This window comes from Chaetodon auriga, chromosome 20, assembly GCF_051107435.1.
Source record: "Chaetodon auriga isolate fChaAug3 chromosome 20, fChaAug3.hap1, whole genome shotgun sequence".
NCBI lineage: Eukaryota > Metazoa > Chordata > Actinopteri > Chaetodontiformes > Chaetodontidae > Chaetodon > Chaetodon auriga.
In genome coordinates, this window is record NC_135093.1 from 20720502 (window position 1) to 20741677 (window position 21176).

General features: G+C 41.3%; 2 protein-coding genes across 3 annotated transcripts in view; one reads left to right on the top strand and one right to left on the bottom strand.

Annotated features, from left to right (window-relative positions):
• Positions 1-4623, top strand: part of reep3b (receptor accessory protein 3b) — a 43947-nt gene extending 39324 nt beyond the window's left edge. For both annotated transcript variants that reach the window (XM_076759344.1, XM_076759343.1), the window contains 2 exons: positions 465-598; positions 773-4623. In XM_076759344.1, coding sequence (XP_076615459.1) covers positions 465-598; positions 773-844 — 206 coding nt within the window. In that variant the 3' untranslated portion in view covers positions 845-4623. The remainder of the gene's footprint in view (positions 1-464; positions 599-772) is intronic.
• A 1237-nt stretch (positions 4624-5860) lies between these two features.
• Positions 5861-21065, bottom strand: nrbf2b (nuclear receptor binding factor 2b). The gene is made up of 4 exons (XM_076760049.1): positions 20878-21065; positions 18051-18135; positions 17450-17490; positions 5861-15999 (listed from the first exon to the last, which is right to left on the bottom strand). Exons 1-4 carry the CDS (start codon positions 20968-20970, stop codon positions 15286-15288), a joined length of 933 nt encoding a protein of 310 aa, XP_076616164.1. The 5' UTR covers positions 20971-21065; the 3' UTR covers positions 5861-15285.
• Between the last annotated feature and the right edge of the window lie 111 nt (positions 21066-21176).

Below are 21176 nucleotides of genomic sequence, written 5' to 3' on the forward strand. Positions count from 1 at the left end.
GAGTCAAATGACAATGTCTGATAGTGCTGATTTTCCTCCCTGCAGTGTGACTCAGATAGTATGTGTGTTCTCACTGTCTCTATGGGAAGAGACAAAGAGAGCCAAGCGGGGATCAGCAGTGTGTTTGCTGAGCGTCTGCTGACCTCTGCTGGACCAGCTGCCTCTCTCACTTTGGATCCCTCAGCTCTCTACACTGTCACCCCAACACAAAATCATGATTTGGCATCTGAGCAGAGCACAATTAGCAAATATAGCTTCATTGCCCCTCTGTTTGTACCATTGTTTGTTTTTTCTTTCATTCAGTCTTTGGAATGAATCATTTCCTTGTAGTTTTGTCATCTTTCTCTGTCTCAGCTCCACGTCAGTTGATTCCCACTGAAGATGTAAATCTTCTGAAAAACCTCATGAATACATAGTTTCATTTGTGCCAGTGTTTCCTGATACATGTATGTGTGTTTGTTCAGAGTACTTCTACGACCAGGAGGAGAGGTCAGATGAAGAGACTGAGCCGACCTTCTCTGAAGACGAGGCTGTGAGTCAGAAAGGACTGAGACGATCACAGAGTGTCAAGATCACACGATCCAGAGTCCGCAAAGACGTAAGTGTTCTGTTACTGCTGCCGCCTCTGCTGGAGGCTGCCTGTTCAGACAGTGACAGGCTTGCCTGAACATAGAACGTAGAATTATTTGGAAATCATTCTGTACCACGACGAACAGTGCAGAAACTCGGCTGCAGTGCCAACAGATTCAGAACTGTCTTATTTTGTCACCAGGCTCGTTATGGATCCCTGAAGATTAAAGGCAAGAAGAGACCAGCGCTGAGCTCTGTTAACTATGGGATGTGAAGAGACTACTGACACACTCCCAAACCTACACACTCACACACACACACACAGCAGCGCAGTCTGCTGATTGGTGGATGGTATTGTCAGCCTATATTCCAGCTCTTCCAGTCTGACTTTTCACTCTGCTGAACTCCTCTGTCTCTTTGATGATGAGCTTTCTTCTCACATATTTATTACCGAGTTCATCCAAAATACCTGCGACTCTGAGAGCCTGTTCTCAGAGAACCTTGATGTTTTATTTTTTTGGATTGATGGTGTACATGTTTTTTGCATGACGTGTGTGTTTGTTCATCATAGTTTAATTGTAGTTTTTAGGGGTGATCTTTTAGTATGTTTAGTCTTTTAGATTTTAGATCTGTCCACTTGAGTCTTTTGTGGTACCACTTTCTAATACGGCATCCTTTACAAAGTGCTCAGTACCTGTAGTTAATGGCTGACTAACACTAAAATCATTTGCTAATGTTTAATAGCACAGTTATAAGCCTTTAATAAGACCATCTTAGGGTTACTGGGCTGTGAAACATCCTTTCAGCTGGTGTTTATTTTTCTACAACACTTTTGTCTTTTTATCTGTTAATATTGTCTGGAGACTCTCCCAATACACCGTTGGACCATGTACCTTCTAGAGAAGGCTCTCTGGCATCCAGACAAGATTACTTTAATTATGTAACAGCTTGGAACTCTTGACTTGATAGATTATTACAAAGTGAAGCCCATGACCCCTGATTAAAAGCTGTATTCATTTACATTTTGGCCTCTTAGGGGCAGCCTAACAAGCTGACTTATTATCCCTTCTGTAAAGTTGTTATGGCGAACATGCTGGCACACAGTATTTTACTGACACATCCAGCAGACATACAGTCTAATATTCCCTCTCCTTTTAGCCCACATTATACATGGATCCACCGTTAATATAAAACTATTGATTAATGCAGCTTTAAAGCAAATATGCAGCTTTTGAAAAAAGAACTAATGTTCTTCCTCTTACAAATGAGTTTTCCTTAAAATACACTCTGGTTTTGCTGCTGCAGCGTCACTTGGTCTCACAGTAGCTTATGGTGGCTGATGGTTAGCAGACTGTAGATAGATACTGATTTAAGGCTTTGGGTTTGAACATCTCTCTGTAGGTCTAGTTCCATTCGTTACACAACTTTTTCTGTTACTTTTCACGAGTGCAACACTATGAATATGTTCCAGGAGACGTGCACCATTATACCCATATATAACTGATTTAAAGGTGTCTCCCCCCTCTCTATGATGACTGGATTTTCACTTTCAGTGTGGCTGTTCAGAACAAACACTGTGGGTGTCTGACACCGTCAGACCTCATGTTATACCAGCTAGTTCTTTTCCAGAATAACCCGGCCGTAGATTACGTTTTAGCATGTTAGATACAATCGCAGGGAACGTTTCTATAGAACATAGTTAAATGAATTGTAAGTGCCACTTGTGGTTGCTGTTGATCTAAAGTTACGGTCTTGCTTTAAAGATGCATTTTCACAGTGGATCAAATGACTCTGTTCCATGAAAGGCGTCGCTCATAGTGACAAACCAGCTTAAATCAGCCTAAACACCCTGTATAAAGAGAACCTTATTAAAACGTGGTACCAGTTTTGCTTCTGCTGTTTTCAGGTATTTCATCAGTGAGGAACTTGTTCCTCGCTGAACCTCTGACACCAGTGTCACAGTCTGCCGACAGCGTTCTTCCCCTGAGGGACACATGTAGGTTCAGACATGTGCAACATTCCCTGTCACTGTGGTGACAATGCAAGAGTCCTGAATCACTGCAGGATACCAGCAGTTCCATCGTGAACATTTGAACCTTAGGATAGTGGAGTGGAATGAATCAGAAGTTGAACTGAGCCTGTGTGAGTGAAGCACCAGCAGATGAACATTATTCCCTGTGGCTGACAGTGAAAGGGAATAGGAAATGGAGAAAACACAGCTCCCTCTCGCTGATGTCACTGATGGTTTCTTATTTTCCTGCTCTTTACTCTTGTACTTTTCTATGACTGTGTCCTGATCACACCCCTGATTGTATATTTCTAGCTGTATTTCTTGAGGATTAGCTTTTTAAATATTTTTGTGTGTGACTTACCTTTTGATCCAAAGGAGTCTTTTGTATTGTAATCACCTGTTTTGCACATATACCTCCTTGTCATCTCATTTTTTAATGTCCTTTGCTGTGGGAGGATGCAGAGCACAGCTAAAATCAACGGCCTCTCATGACATTTTAAAGTTGGGCTTGTTTTTGTCCTGTGGCGCTGCCGTCAGTGCTGTGCTGCTGACAGGCTGTGGAAATGTCTTCTACAGTCGCTGTTGTGGAAAATTTAGCAAACATAGAACAGTGACTTTATATAATGTCTTTATCAGTTTGCCTCTGATTCAGCAGGACCTCTGGCTAAACTTTTACCCAGTAGCATTCCCAGAAATTGCAAAGTTGATGCAGACTGGTGAGAAGTTAAAGGAAAGATGGAAGTGATCTCTTTCAGGATAACTGTGCATTAATCGACAGGTCGGACAGCAGCCTGGCAGTGTTACTTACAAATCAGATTTTCTGTGAAAGCACAGCTGTGAGGTTCTGTCTGACGTGAGTTTCGTCATTTGACCTGGACTGCGTGGAATGTACATGATGAGCATACACACAGACTGCATGTCCACACCCAGTGTGGTCTAAACAGAAGAACTTGGCTTCCCTGCTGACCTCTGCTCTGCTTTTGTCTTGTGTTATGAGCCCCAGGCACCTTTTTCCTCTACAGCAGTGTGTGTTCACCCCTGCCTAGAAGCCCAAACTGTTAGTGCACAGTGACAGTCCCAAAACCTCGTACAAATATATGAGGAGAGCCTGAGCACAGGGCGGGGCATGTATTATCTCTGTATTATGATTTTTTCCTTTAAGTTCAATTAATGCGTGATGTTTCCCAAGTCAATGAGTAATCGTGTTAAATAATTGTGAATTCAAAATTGACCAAAATAATCATGATGATGGTTTTTGCCATAATCGAGCAGCCCAACATTATTCCATGTTCAACACGTTAGAATACTCACACTGAGCTGAGCCACAAGTGACCATTGAAGCCATGCTGGCATGGTGGGAATGGTTTTCCACAGCAGAGCACAGGAAGGCAGAAGCAGCTCGTCTGGATTGTGTGTGTGTGTGTGATTGCTTGGATGCTCTTCATTTCACACACTCGAAGAATCTGACAGGATGCCCTGAATCTGTTCTGAAGGCTCCTTTGTCAAGTTCAAATTCTACTTTCTGTTCAACGATCTGTGTGATGTCAGCTGTGTCATCTGCTTGTGTTTCTAAGAGTCTACACAGATGTCTTACATCTTCTCGTCCACCTATGTGGACCCTCATTGTATTACCAGAACTGCATATCTGGTTTGGAATATATCAGGGCCTCAAAGCACTGTTGTGCTTTTCTTTTCATTTGTCACACTCATCTTCTACGAGTCTCTGGGACAGTCCCCAACGTCTCAATACCCTCTGAGAGGCCTCGTGGATGACATGATGAGTTTGCCAGAGTTCCAAACAGGCTCAAGGACAGGAAATTGGACCCTGTCCGGATTTTGCTGAGGTGCAACAACAAGCCAGACTTTCTCATGTCATGATGTCCATTTAATGCTCATAACTGACTAATGATACCAAAGCTTCATGTACTCACCCAGAGCTGTGTGACAGGGTTTTTGATCTGTGTGGGAAACTGTCTGGTGTGGATTGCTGGATTGTAAATGCAATAAAGGCTGTCTGATTACAGTCAGGGCAACAAATAAAGTATGTCTGTGGCCTGTTTATTCTTCATGCCTTCAAGAAGTGCACAGGAGCACACAGGGGCTTCTGCAGTACACTGTTAAACTAATACTTCTGTGATGATGTTCCACTGATGAGATAAATCCATGACATTTCAAAATGTTATCTAGATATTTTGCCTTCATATCTTTCATAATGTCTTCCTTATCACATGAAGCTGTGGAACTCTAAAGTGTTCAGTTTTAAATACGTTATGATAACTATCATTTAGAATAAATTCTGGAAAATAGGTAATTGAACAAAAGTTTTGAAAAAATGTAAGAAATTATCAAAACTCAAGTCATTATTCTGAAATGTCACATCCTAATAACATTATTGACATTTATATTTCTATGTGCCCTTTTTAAAGTCTGGATTTCAATCATAAGAGCATTTTTTCCCCAGTAACACTTCATTTCATGACAAGTTTTATTTCATGTCACTTTACATGATGAATCTTTATTTCGCTGCACTTGTCAGCCAATCACATGCCCTCTGCCTGGCTTAAGATAGCAAGCTCAGCAGCTGCTAGTTGAGCTTGCAAGTTAACCAGTTAGCTCCTGTTAGCAAGAGCAACAACAACAACCAATTTATTCTTAATCAATCAAGTTTAGGCTGCTGTAAATAAACACTGTACACACTGAGCTTTAGTTTCAGTATCCTGAGATCATTAGGCAGTAAGAGGGGTGACACCATCCCTCTTGTATGTAAAATGACCAAAATGCATCCTCCTTGTTAATCTGCCTGTCTCCACCTCCTTGTAGCAGAGAAAGTGCAAAGGCAATATCATTATTATTAAAACAAAAAGACAAAACACTGACATAACAACATAAGACAGACCAGACCGGTAAATGCAATGAATGTAGTACGGTAGTAAGTACAGTAGATAGAGGCCAGTTAATGGAATTTCATGAGCAAGGTTATCTTTGCTGTTGTGTGCTGTGTTAATGTGATGTTAGTGTGTATGAGTGTATGTGTGCATGTCTGCGTTTTGTGGGTTGAAAGGAATTCATATCATCATTGACATAGGAATACTACAGGCAGCAGTGTGTCTCTATGATAAAGTATTTAGGCTTTATAGAGTGGCGTCACCTTAATATTGTTTCAGTCTGTTTCGTAATTTTTAATGATTCGAGTGTGACAAAAATCTGTCACATAAAAATGTTTTTGAGTGAAGGCTTGATGCAGGGAAACTGACACATGCAGAGAAATACCACACACACTCCAAATAAATTAGTTTTTATTAGTTATGATCATCCATGCACCATCATCAGAGAATAATAGATTCGTCTTTATTCATACGAGATTCAACAGCATGTTTTGATTTCAACAGCACACTCACGTAACATACAAAATCTATGAATCATACTATGTATTTGAACATTAAATAAAAGATATTATACGAAACATAACAAGACAGGTCTGGTTCCCTCCCTCATGAACACACAGGTGAGTTTGAAACTGGCACGGGTCATTTCATTCGCCCAAAGCGAGTGAGACGTCACCCTGAGAACAGAAGAGTCTCACACCTGTGGCATCACTGAGAGGGCAGAGCTTTTGAGCAGAGCCGGAAAACTTCCTCTTTGTTGTTATGGACACCTTAATGCTGGCAGCTAGTGTAGGCTGCCCTAGCTTCACTGTGTTGGGTTTGTGGTTACAGGCTTTTTTACAGCACAGTATCAACTGACATGATAAGGTGGCTGAACATTAGGCCTTGTCTTAAAGATGGCATTTGTCAATATCTAATTTTAAAACCTTTTTTTAATTCAGCTGATACTATACAGCTTGTGTGACGCTTCCCAAATGAATATGAAACACTGCACACAGGGCATGAGGAGGTGAGGGGGCAAAAAGATGAGCAACATAATAAAAAATATTGCTATTCTTGTCGGTCTAAAATGTAAAGTTTGTGCTGAGGGGGTACTTGGGAAAGGTTACTCACATAAGAATCCAGCCTCTAGAGACCATGGATATCCACTGTTAATTTCATGACCATGTCGAAACCAAAGTGTTGGATTGGACAGACTGACAGACTGGCAATGCCACTGTTAATGAAGAACAGAAAGTTAACTTAAAACATGTTAGAGTACATCAAAAGAACTTAAGCAGAATTGAGTCTAAAAACAGCATCCTTATCCACTTTGTCATGGTTTAGGATCGCCATGTGTGACTCCAACGCTCTCCTCTGAGACTGGGTCACATGGCGGTCCCTGTGCTAATCACAGGGGAAAAACCTTAACATTGTTTCAGTAAAACAACGTTTTTCCAGAGACTGCCAGGACTAGCAGAGCAAAGAAAAACAGCAGAACACAGATTTCCACATTTTGGGAAATTTGCTTTTTGCTCCTTTACCAAGAGTGCAATGAGAAGACCAATATCACTCATGTTTTTTCTTTAGTATACCACAGGAGCCAAAAAGATTGAGAGCAGGGGCACACAATTAGCTTGACTCTGTCCAAACTTAAAAAATACACCTACCAGAAATTAACAAGAAGCTCATTTGTCAAATATGTACACCAACAGAAATGTTGTGGTTTAATGGAAAGTTACATGCTGCTTTGTTTTTGCTGCTCCCTTCAGTCTTTATGCTAAACTAGGCTAACCCCCTCCTAACTCCAGCTCCATAGATACATACATACAAGTACATGAGAGGTATCAATCTTCTCCCACTCTCAACAAAAAAGCAAATAAATGCATGTCCACAAATGCTAAATTGTTCCTTTACACATTTGTTTGGGCCCAGGCAAACAGTTCATTATTGCTGACAGACAGTTGACATGAATAAGATCGCAAACATTCACTTGAAGATTTACCCGGCTGAAAAACAAAAACACAACATACTGTCTTTCCTCCAAACATTCTCACAGGAAGACCGAAATAACTCAATCACAGAGTGCTAAGGTCACCATATGGTTAGGACAGAAAAAAAGTGCATGGATCTGTGCAGCTGCAGTGAAGAGGAAACCCCTGCACACTTACATTACAAATGGTTTGGTGGTTGGTTGCCAACCGAACTGGCGTGAGAGTGGGCAGGAATAGCACACACAGTCCAACCTGCAGTAACAGTTGGATTCTCCGAACACATCCCTCCATGTCAGCCTGTTTCCAGCTGTGAACAGTACAATCCACCAAACAGCTGTGCCAAACTACTGTAGTGAAAGGGGAGTTGAGTCTGAATCTGATTTAACAATCGATCAATGTTCCAAACCTCATTTCTGGTTGGTCATGAGCTTTAAGTAGTGACTGAAAGAATGAAAACATAGGTACAAATATGCTCAACTGGGCAGAGAACCCTGGACCCAGAACACACTGAACTGATCAGACATCCCATCGAGCACAGAACCCCATGAGACCCTCTAGGAAGAGCTGAAGGATGTGGTCAGAGAGAAAGATATCCGACCTGCTGCCACCACAACCATGACCCAGACAAGTAGCAGAAAACAGCAAGCAACAGATTCCCATTAACTAGCATTATCTGGACACAACACAGATGAACCAACCTCACATGGGAACGCAAAAGGAAATTTGTTCAACTTGTTCCTGTCATTACTGAAAGCAGTCTTCTTCACCTCATTAAATCACTCAACAGTGGACTCCAGCCAAGCTAACCATGGACTTCCAAGCAGTTTAATTAGTGAGAGAAAATCATTTGAGGGAGTTCCAAAGGATGTTATAAGCTATAAGATGTTGCATTCAACTGGAAAAAAGTGAATTCATCATCTACCCATCCACCACAGATGATGTGCGTGATCATTATTTCCGGCACTTGACAACAGGTGACACACCAATGAGAAAGTGAGACACCATATAGCTCAGCTTCTTCCTTTATGAGGCCAAAGCTACAGTAGTTATCTTTGCAGACTAACTACAAACAATATAATGCATTGGTATTGTAAAAACAAGCAAATATATTTAATGTGTGTTTTCTTTCAAATTAACAAAATAAAAGGAAAAAAAAAAATTCTGCTCCCTTTACAGACTGGTGGGAAGACGGGAGCAAAGGAGAAGAGGAAGGGGAAACCAGGACAAGGATACTGACAGTGCAAGAGTGTACGAGGATTAAACTGATGCAAGGCCAACATTTTCTGTCAATTAGTCTGCTGATATGAGAGATGCCATCCTGTTTGTCTAATTGAGGAACTGAGCAACACACTGGTGGTCTATAGGGAAACTCCTGGAACTAATTGAAATAGAAATTTGAATCAGATTCATTAGACAGTAGTAGTGCTGGGTATGGAACCTCCATACTTTGTTAGAGGCAAGTTAAGTGTGTCCATAGCACCAAATCTGAACCAAAACCTTTAGACTGTTACACATATGCAAAATTCATGTATGGCTGCTTGTATTTAGACAATATTGGGTTTCAATTTTTGGGCCATCAAATTATTTTATTATTCTTTTAGAATTCCAATGGGAACCAGCATCAAATAACTACGAGACGAAACATTAATAACTGTTGGTTAAGTAGGTAAAGATACCTGAACTGGCCTTCAGTGGCCATATCAGCCATAAACTCTCACACTCATACAACAAATATGTTCAGTGACACATAAAACACAACTCCCACAACTGCTATTTTTCAGGTGATAGAACAAAAACACATCAGTCTTCCAAGTAATTACTCCAAATCACATAATATCACATATCATAAGAACACGCAACTTTAAAGTCATCAAATGTTTTCATCTGGAGAGAGAAAGAGAACAGGACTGGGTATATGGAGGGAGAACGTCACAGAACGTCACTGTCTGCAGTTCTAAAGCCATCTGAGCTCACATATATCATGGTCTGAATTCCAGTTGAGACGTGTGATGATACCACAAGTGACATTTTTGATGTGACAGTGGTTGAGTCTGCAGACTGTTACCTTTTTTCAGTTTTTCAATAGGGGTGGGGATATTCACACTGAGCTAAGCCGTGACCAACCATGATCATTCAAGCCATGCTGGCAAGGCACAAATGCTTTTCCATGAAACAGCACAGCAAGGTGATGGACAGTGTTTATCATGTGTTGGTAGCATTTGCACAAACCATAGGAACCATCTACTGTCCAGTGCACTCATACGGACTCAAAGCACCAGGCAGTCTATTGTCTCTCATGGGCCTGAAGCTTGCTGGAGTGTGGTGTTAAAGGGAATACCACAGATTTTACATTTAGTGTCTCCAGGTTACTGCATATGTGAGAAAGTTGGATAAAGCCTTTTGTAGCTCAGATGAAAATGAAGAATCTGGTGTGAAGTTACAAAAGAAGGACCTGTAGGCAGGCTACATTAGCTGCTGCTGGCATAACCTGAGACAATGAACAAACAGGTGTTGAGTTGCATTATGGGTACTGTTGGTGCCAAGCTTTTAAACAGCCATTGTAAGTCTGACAGTGTTACCGGTGTGCAATGCAAAATCTGTAAAGCATGGAATTGACATACTCAGCTCTGATTTGGACAGTTCATTTCTTCTGTTGCCACGATGCTGACACACAATGATTCATTTCCTGAATGACGTGTGTTCATGCACAGCACCGTCGTTTTTCTGGTGTCCCATCAAAATATCACATTGAGCTGGGAAACACTTGACTGCAATGATTGGCCTGACACATTCTTTTGGCAGTACTTCTGTTTCCCAATTGAATCAGTTGCAATTGTCTCTTGGCAGCTGTAGCTAAGTTCCCTTTGTTTTGATGCCATGGTCCTTGTCTGTTTCTTTGGTCAAAAGTCTGTGAAACATGGACACTGCTGCCAAAGCATCAGAAGAGTTCACTTTTCAGTTTAACTCCTCAAACACAGGGAGAACAGTCTTTTCCAGAAGTGTCCACTGGTGAGTGGTGAGATTGTCGGGGAGCTCATATTCCAACCCAAATATTCCCAGAGCGTGCTTCTACTCGGTGAGACTGTTTGGTAATACGCTTTCTGTGATGTGGTGACGGCTAGGTATCTTGTACCTTGGCTCCAGTACAATGAGAAGACAATGAAATCCTGTATTATCTACAACAGATAATGGCTGGTCATCAAGAACAATGTACCGAGTAAGAGCTTGTTATCTTTACCGCTTTTGGGTTGACTGGAATCTCCATTCTCATTGACTGTCGCACCTCTATCGTTTTAGTTTGTATATGTGAACAGGGGGCAGCAGCTCACTGCGGGTGAATTTGTCTGCACTATTCCTTTCTGCACTATTGAAAACTGATCCGCTGTGCATATAGTGCTGAATGTGTCCATATGTGCTTGTATAAGCAGTTTAATGAACAATAGCACAGTTAATTTCCTTGCCAAAGACATTGCATTTCCTTTAGCTGCTTTACAATGAACACCTCCCAGTGGTTCTCCAGGAAATTGTAGTTTTCATCAGTGGGATGTTAATGCAGCTCTGATACAGCAGTAGAGCATTCACTAAATTTGGAGGTTGACATCTGCGCATCTTTGGAAGAGCTTTTGAGCTCACCAACATGGCGAGGTGTTGAGTTTATCAGTTTAGAGCAGGAAAAAGCTTTGTTCTTATAGCGAATATGGTCACAGGTTGGCCTTTGTTAGCTCTGCTACCAAACAGGATCACAAGGCATCGGTAATAATGGTTATCCCCTACTGTGAGGCCACAGTGGAAAGGCATGGTCATGACTTGGCACAGTGTGGTTACAGCAGGCTATGGTGGGCACATGGTAAGACGCCATGTGATACTGCACCTTTTCTGACAAATGAATGTGAAACAGATACAGATGTGGGATTTTGTTAGGAGTCACGATGAACAGCTGAGATGGCTTTGGAACAGGTGCTTTCAGTCATTGTCTCTGATCGACAGTTTGATTAACTATCCTGTCTGACAGTTAGTCAAAAGACTAGTGTGTCTTTCAATCTGAAAATCCAAAGATGTGACGGCCACCTCAGTACAGAAAGTTGTCCAAGGCACGGGTTGGGTTTGTCGAGAAGGTACAGAGTTTGGAGGGTTCTTGAAGTTTCGGCTACTTTGATTAATGCTAGCCAGCCGGCCTGCCGGCAGTTTAAGGTTTTGTTTTGTATTCTGACCATCAATTACAAGAAAGAAGTGACCCCCTTTAGCTGTATGAAGTGTGTCTGTCTCCATAGCAATGCTGCATTCACGTCCTATGACAATGATAATCAAACCAACCTGGCAGTTATTCACGAATCTAAATTCAAGAATCCGTGAATGTAGATTTCTGTAGAGATCAGTTGCTCCTCATTTACCTTTTCACCTTTAACACACTTTGATTAAGTATGTTAAATATTCCACAGCAAATCAAACACTATCATGTCGATGATACAAAAATAAAATAAAATAAAATAAAATACAATAAACATGCAGCAAGACATTATGTCCTGCCAGTGTCCAGGAGTGATAAATGATGAAAATCATTTACTCAATTAGCTTTATTCAAAAAGAAAACATTGTCTACAGTTGTCCACATGTCAATGTTAACCCTTATGAAGAAATGTGTATCTTAGTATTCAACAGCAGAAAGCTGAATAAACACTATTTGAGTATTTTTGAAAATGTGGATCTATCATGTTTTGCATAGGTCGTGAACGCAGCACAATGTCCGGTTTGCAGCCATTTCTGCATCCTATTATTGTTCCAGTAAGGAAATACATAGTTCAAAGTGTGAGTCCATGAGTTTGTACAAATGCCTCAAAGTATGTGATAATGTCTGCATGCACATGCCACAAGCATTCAGACTGCAAGCAACAGCTGTCAACAGCCAATCATGTCTTCACTGGACATGTCATTGATTACATCCATTCAGAGTTTCACAGTTGTGACTGCTACAGATTTAAGGCTTGCTCAGTTCAGTTAAAGCTGCATTAATGAAGGCTTTCTTTATGTTATCACCAAATCAAATGTCTACCTAATGTGACGTGTGAGGCTCACAGGGATGAACCCACACATAAGTATTACCAACTAAAAGAGGCTAAGTAGCGCTGCAGGCCTGCCGAGCTGCTTAGCCTCTTTTAGTTCATTGTTTTGGTTTTACAGCACATTTCCTGTATGATCCCTCTATACGCTCTCAGCAGGCCTAACTGCTGGGATCTGTTTTCAGTAAACAAGGTCTAATAAACTACCTACTCACTACCTGCCCAGCATCAAACAACGGACAGACAAGGTGAGAGACTAGCTGATGAATATAGTGGCACAAATAAAAAAAAAAAACACGGCCCAAAATGAGCGTTCATGTCGCTCTGTGTCTGCTGGATGTGTGAACAGTCCAACAGTCCAAGTTTGCCACAACACATTTACAACTCTACACTGTGTGCAGGCTGTCTCTATCAACTTGTTTTGGAGTTTGTCAGCCCGAGCAAGCAGAAATTGATTAGTGCAGCTTTAAAAGAACCACATGTTTTGTTTTGTTTTTTTGCATGTTTTATTCCATTTAACTTAATACCTGCTGACCAGCTTCAACATCTAACAGTGCTTCAGAATGTGAATGTTTCTCCTGGCTAGGCTTCCAGGTAGCCTTTTTTCATTCATTATCAGAGGGTTTGAAAGTTAACTTAGCACGTTTGATAAGTCATCAAGAGGATGTCTTCAAATTACTTGTTACAGTTCAGAAAACACAATTATTCCCTTTAAAATTACATAGAAGAGACGCAGAAATTTCTCACATTTGAGGTAAAAAGGCTAAAATGGGCAAAAACACAGGTATGCTCTTTTCATCTCAGAGCATCTAAACAGCACACGTCCCGTTCCTGCTGCAAACCTCGACCTCTGTCAGCATTTGAAAAAACATTGACTCTTCCACCTAGTTGCTCGCAGTGTGAACAAGCAGTGACTGAATGTGTCTGCAAGACTCTATCACCTGCGTGTGCTTCAGCCTTCATCCACACTAACCTCGACTTTTAGTTCATGCCATCAGTGTGTGTGTATATTGCTGTTGTTGCACAAAAACCAATCTGCAAGAAAATCACAAAGCATGCTTACTCTCTCACTGGCAGCCATGCCATGTCAAAGACCTGCTCATAAAAACACAAATGATCACTGGAACCTTTAATTCAAGTATGCTAAAGGGAAATAAAATAAAAAATGTAGTTTGTCCTCAACAACAGCAATATGCTTGTCTGTGTCTGAATCACACTGCACATGATCCTGATCTTACATGTGTGTGAGTGGTAGGATTAGACCGAGACCTCTGACACTGTTAACAGGTGGTGCTGAGCACTTTCAATGATGCTGTGTAGGAACAGTTCATCCACAGACTCTACATGTAGCCATTACCCACTCATGTGAGATGAAACAGCGTGGAGTTTGGATGTCAGTGTAGCATCGAGTGAGAGTATTGGTACAGCTTCATTTCAACATTCCCTGTAACATCTGAGGCTGCTGGGACCTTGTACTGGAGCAGCATATTCAGTGTTCTGAAACATAACTATTTTGATAAAAAGACTATGATTACATTATTATCTCCTATTATCTTCCTAGAAGAACATTAATTGAAAACTAGACATTAATCATGTCAAGTTATTCTAAACAAAGGAAGTGTAAGACAGAAAAAGGCAAGTTCAGTTTTTCATTCATGATCTTTCTGGCAAAGAGTGCACGTTTCCTCCTTCTTTCCTATAAAAAGCCACAGAAAACTCAATTTCCAGGTTCTGTTGCAGTATGTAAAAAAATATAATAGACACTCACATTGACGTTTGTAATAACATAAATTGGAAAACAAACATAATAATAAAACAATGTAATATTGTTGCTAATTGAATATTTATTAAATAATTAACATTTTACACTAATCAATCTCTACAGCCATTGGCTGGCTGCCCCACAGTCATACTGCTTAACACAATATTTCAAGCAGCTTTTAACATAATATATTGGCTATTGTACTGACAATTCTAGAAAAAATATAAAATATTATGTAAATAATTTATGTATGGATAAAAAGCATCCTCATCATTTTGCTTCAGAACAGTGAAATTATGCTGCATAAGTTATTTAGACTTAACAGCTATGTCCAGACTCTACATCCACTGCATCTCATAGTCTTTGCTCCTCAGTTGCCGTGCACAGAGCATGACTGTTATCAAATGACCCAAACATGAGTATTCAGTGATATGATAATAGAAAGATGGTGAGATGTGGAAAAAGCTAGTAAGTGGACCTTGACTTAAGAATTATTTTGCCAAACTGCACTTTTTAAGGCCAAGAATGGACATGTTGAAGGCTGATACAGAGCTCACTGTACGACATACTGACATACAACCTCACTGAGGTCCCAGCAGGCATGATCTGTGGGTGAACGATTCCTTTACCTTTGACTTGGACTGCATTGTACTACTGATGTTGGTGTTATCGCTTAATCTTCCAGATTAGAACTCTAGATTGACTGACATCTTCCTGATCATTCTGCTGCACCTGAATTATTCTCATGGAATATCCTTGATAGCTCTGTCCACTTACTTGTGCAGAGGTCTGATCAGACAGAGCCTGTGGGTTTAAGATGTCAAACATTTTGGCATCCACGCTCAAACGCCATATTGGCTGAACCCCGATGCCTCTGTGTGTGTGTGTCTGTGTGTGTGTCTATGTGTGTGTGAGAGAGAGAGAGAGAGAGAGAGAGAGAGAGAGAGAGAGAGAGAGACAGACAGACAGACAGACAGACAGACAGAGAGACAGACAGAGAGACAGAGAGAGAGAGACATGTCTCTTGTCACAGTTTATCCCTGTCCAGTAGCTCCTGTAGTTCATTCTGGATGTCCTCTGGCAGCTCCAGAGGAGGCAGGTCATCCAGACACAGATCTTCCTGAGCTGGCATCTCCAGCGGAGGCAGCTGAGGGATTGCAATCTCCTTCCCCTTCCCTGTGCTTTTCCTTTCCTGCCCACCCGCTGTTCCCATGGCGCCACCCGCTTGAGGGAGAACCCAGAGCTCCGAACGCTCAACAAAGTCTGCGGCCTCAGCCGCCTCGGAGCGCAGCCGGGTGTTTTCTGATTGAAGCCGCTCGTTGTCAGCCACCAATCTCTGGTTTTCGTTCATCAGGTGGTCGACCAGGCGCCGCAGGTCCTCAATGGTGGTCTGTTGTTCCTCCAAGCGAGTTTTGTCATCTTTGGTGGTCTTAGACCCAGGGCACGGTGGAGTCAAAGGCTGGCAGCCTCCACTCTGCCGTGTTTGAAGCTGATAGAGCAAGGTGTCGTACTCTCTCTCCCTGATTCCTCCACACTCTGCAGCTGAGAGGCCTGTGGTACCATGGAGCTGCAACTGGCCTGTGGACTGGGTTTGGGTAAGAAGCGCTGGGCTGCCGGACGGATGCACCGGTCCAGGTCGGGCCTTTGTTGCCTCACGACGAGCCTCTCTCTTCCAGCGCTCTTGGATCAGTCTCTGCTGTTTGATATGACTGTCCCTCTGTAGCTCCAAGGACAGACGAGCCTAAGAACACAGAGTATCAAAACCAGCCACAGCACTCGCAATATGAACAGTAACACTGACATATCAAACTGATACAAGACAAAAACTGACTGGCTGCAGTATGCAGCCTTGTCTATAAAGCAGTGATAAATAAATTTAATAATAATAATGATAATGTTGCTGGAAACCTGTAATAGACTGGCAGCAGACGATTGAAGTGTTCTTGAAGGCAAATAGTGACCAAGGGAGTTAACAGTGTATCTTGGTCCTTGCCTGTTAATCGTTACAAACAAGGAGGAGGACCTTAAAATCAATTTGAAATGTTACAGGAAGCCAGAGCAGAGCAGCTAAAACTGAACTAACGTTTTCTCTCCTCTTGGTTCTGGTTAACAGCCGAGCTGCAGAGTTTTGAATGAGTTGAATTCCCTGAGTGTATTTTTGGGGGGAGGGCAGTAAATAGTGTGTTACAGTAATCAAGGCGGCTTGAAATAAAGTTATGAATCAGTTTTTCACCATCTTTTTGATGTATAAATGGTCATGTTTTAGCCATGTTTCTAATGTGGAAAAATAAAGTTTTCGTCACCTTGTTGATGTGGACTCGACCCTTCGATCTGAATCTTGGACAACACTAAGACTCGTAACCTCAGATTTAATCCAGGGAGTTAATATCCCCAGATTATTCAACAGCATTTCTTGTTTTGTTTTAAGAGTAGTATGATTTCAGTTTTGTCCTCATTTAATTTTAAGAAATCACTGCTCATCCATGTATTTATTGCCAAGAGACAGTTTGTAATGGAGTCTATAGCTGCAGCATCATTTGGTTCAGCAGAGAGGTACAGTTGTGTGTGACCCAGGTAACTATGGAAACACACATTGTGTTCTCTAATGACTATGCAGCATGTATAGAGAGAACAGTAATGGACCGAGGCAGCTGCCTTGAGCAACCCCAAAACAGATGTCATGTATCATGTTTAACACATGAGCTTCAAGACTGAGATAAACTTTCTCCCTTTGATGTTTGTTTTGAACCAGTTTAACTCAGTCAGAAAGACCAACCAACTGTTCAAGGTGATTGATTAAGATATCATGATCAATCAAATGCTGCACTTAGATCTAGAAGGACAAGAACTGAGTCCTTACTTTCACCAGAATTCAGTAAATGGTACATTGTGCTTTTCTAGTCCGACAACCACTCAAACCACTTTTGCAACACAAGTCTGAATTTACCAACTCACCCACACTCATACAATGGTACAGCACTGAAAGACTCAATTAAAGGGCAAGTGCCTCAAAATTGTACTTAAGTATTATACTTTATTTTTATTACGTAACTGTACTCTTCTGTTGACCTGTTCCTTATCCTATGTGTATAAACATGCACACACACGCGAGTGCGCACACACACACACACACACACACACACACACACACACACACACACACACACACACACACACAGTAGGTGTCTCACCTGTTCACACTCTGTTGTCTTCATTGCATCTGTCAAAAGATCTGCAAGAGAGACAAAGACAGACAGCTGAGCAACACGACAGAGGTCAACCTTTGCCTGTCCGTGTGAGTCCACAAGCCTCCATTATCGATGCAAATAGAGGCTGCAAGTTTTTGTTTGAAAACACAGGCAACCAACAAAGGCTCTCAATACATACTTAACAACTCACACAATGAATACTGTTGCAGTTTGCATTAATTCCATGAGATACGCCACTTAGGTTGTTATATTAATCCTATACTCCAGCATTGGATTGGAAATGAAATAATGATGGTGAGGTTATGGTGCTGTCTCTAAGCTTTCATTTGAGGACATAGTCCCCAACTGTGGGGGACAGTAACTTTAATGCAGTCATCATATTTACTATTTGGTAGCAAAGTTACCACTCACAGAGAGTCAAATACATGCTCAGATGGATTGAGGTCAGGTGACTCATTTACTCATTGTTCAACTTCAAGAACAAAACAATGAAAACCTTGATATGAGTATGTGTAAAATTTACTCTAAAAGAATAATTATGTAAGAAATGTTGCTGACCATACTATATGAGTCCCAGACTTACCTGCTGCTTTTCCATGACATGAGATGGCCTCTTCATACTTTCCAGCCACAAGCAAACGATCTGCCTTCCTGCATTGCTGATGAGCCTGAAAAGAGGCAGATACATGAAGGGAAAAGAGAAGGGTAGGACAAGAATTGGATAAAGGTAAGTCAAAAACATACATGGACTGCAGTCAGTAGGTGGCAGAATTGTTTCAAAAGGGGTGGAGTGTCTAGAATAAGGAGGAAGTGGGTAGAAAAGACAGAATTAGGTCTTGTCTACATGTATACGGATATTTTGAAATACTTTCCTCTACATTTTGGCTTCTTCATATGCAAATGGAGTCACTAAAACAAAGATAATACAAAGAGAGATAATAGCTTTTAAATAAATATGAGGTGCACTTTCAATATTCAGCACAAGAGGGCCATAGAACCCTCCAAACTCACATAAGTAGCCGTGACTAGCAAAACAAAACAAAAAAGCCCTGTCCTGACCAGACTGCAGCCTAGCGGTGTCAACATCAGCAGTATGGCAGTATTTCACAGTTTCTGACCAAGACCCAAGAAAAGCTGTTCAGCTGAACTTTCTAGAGGTGGTACATCAGCAAAAATCTTCAGCACTTTGAGTTTAATTCACCACTTGAAGGCACGACACCCAGAACAACATGCCAAACATAGCGAGGCAACACAACAAGATGACAATTCCCCCTGCACATCGACTCCATCTGTTGCCTTGGTAGTGACTGTACCAAAGCAAAAAGTACAACTGAAAAATAATGGAATTCATCCCTTTGGATGATCACACATTGTCTGTTGTGGAGGACATTGGATTTCGTACGCTAATCGTGCATATTGACCCCATTACACAGTGCCCCAGTGCTCAAACTCACATCCATAAGCTCCTGGCTACAGATATTTCAACCCTTAGTTTTACTACAGACATTTGGAGCTCACAAGTCAGCCCCACCAGCACGCTGTGTCTAACAGCGCAATGGATTGACATAAATTTCAAGCTGCAAAAGATTTTGCTTCATGTGCAACAGTTTAAGGGCTCACATACAGCTGCAGCCATCGCTGAGGTGTATGCCAATATGTCTGAAACTTGGAAAATTGTTAAATCAAAAGTGCATGAGGTGTTCCAAGACAATGGAGGAACAGAGCAAAGGCCATGGAGGACAGCCATCTGAAAAGCGTACCATGCATGGCCCACACTATTCATTTAGTGGTCAACAAGGGAGTGCCGAGTCAGTGCAGTATATTGGATGTTATAGCAACAGGCAGGAAAATTGTGGGCCACTTTAAGCATTTTCTGCTTGCCTATTTGCGTCTACAGACTGTGCAAGCACAGTTCAGAATGCCACCAAAAAGGCTCCAGCAAGATGTTGCAACAAGGTTGAAGAATATGTATTATATGCTGGACAGCCTTTTGGAGCAAAAGTGAGTCCTGGCTGCGTACACAGACTTATCTACCCGTAACACTCACCCACAGGGCATGTGGGCTCACTCAGTGTGTAATGCGAATGAAAGGATGTGTATCATATGCTATGGCCTTCGCAGTCACCATGTTTTTCAAAGGTATTTCCTCAAAGAATGCTAACCATTTGGATAAAAACACATATTTTGTGACGTCTTGGTGCACAAGTGGTTGAGAGGCATACCACATAACAACGTCCCTGATTGAATTTGGGCAGGGAATGTTTGTTGCATGTCATACCTCCCTCTCTACCTTTACATTCCCTGTTTGCATCTCTACTGTCACAGAAAAATAAAAATACACTATTTTATTTGAAACTATCCTACAGAGCTGACAATAAAATGTATAATTTCCAGATAGCATTACTGTTTGGATTAGGGAAAAGAGTTACAAAAGTTTTTTTTATAGTGCACTGTGCAGAATGATTTGTTTATCCAGATGGTTAGAAGTCTGAGGAATCAGGAAATACCTTCAAAGCAGTCCAAGTGTGATTGGCAGGGATTTCTTCTTCTGGGAGAAAAGACAACAACAAAAAACTGACGCTCAGTTGTTACTTGAATGTCCCAACACTACATGAGAGACACAAACTGAGGCTATCTACCACCAACATACCACTAAATACCTTTTGAGAGAAACGTGCTCATCCCTCCAGTAGAGTTCCACACGAGGACAATCTAATAGGAGGAACATTGAAGCTGTTCTGGAGGATCATAGTGAAGAAACCCCTAACTGATCCACTTTATGTTGGTTTTTCCTTTCATTTATTACACTCAACTCTGTATATAGGCTGTATCTGATACTTCTAAATGCTAACCCCATAGTGCTGTCTTCTTTAATTATAATGCTGATTACAAAATTTCTGTTACGTTAAATCAAATCAGGCAAATTGAAATCTCACTGACAGTCGTTAACTGACAACAACGAGACATTTTAGAGATTAAATAATACTTAACTCGCGAGCATTTTGTTTCATTGGTATCCTGTGTAAATGAGTTTGGGGAAGTGTAGCAATATGGCATTTTTAAGACAGGCTGCTAACAGTACGTTATTATGAAGTGGCCTTGTAAACAAGTTAACAAGTAACACATTCGTCTCTCGCTGATAACATGAACTCTTAACAATATATAGTCATAACAACCTGACAGTAGTATCTTCCAACGTCAAACGTCTTGTGCATTGTCGAAGACAAAACCAAAATGTATCGTGTAACGTTATAGTACGTCCTAGCTATCAGACAGTAACACGAACAAGGCGAACAACAGAGCGGTTAGCTGCTAACTTACTATGGGAGGTAGCTAATGTAGCTTACCTATGCAATCTCCTAGCTACACTAACGTTAGCCTGTTATTGCAACATCAAGACTGAAACTTACGAGATTGAGCGGGCTATCTACAACTTCCATGGAGTCAATTCTTCGATGGCTTATACTATACGGAAGGTGTCTGTGTCCCTCTCGGACTGTCATTCGCACTGCGATAAAAAATGTTGAAAAAAATAATTGTAACTAAACTACTGTCGGGGAAACAGTCTCCTCCACAACCAGTGTTGCGTCAACGCGTCATGACGTCACAGGCGTGCTCCACTACGCTTTGGTCGAACGTTTTTCCGCGTCAAGTTACCGGAAAGGTTTGTCCTGAAGTTAAAAGCCTTAAATAATAATGTGTGGAAGTT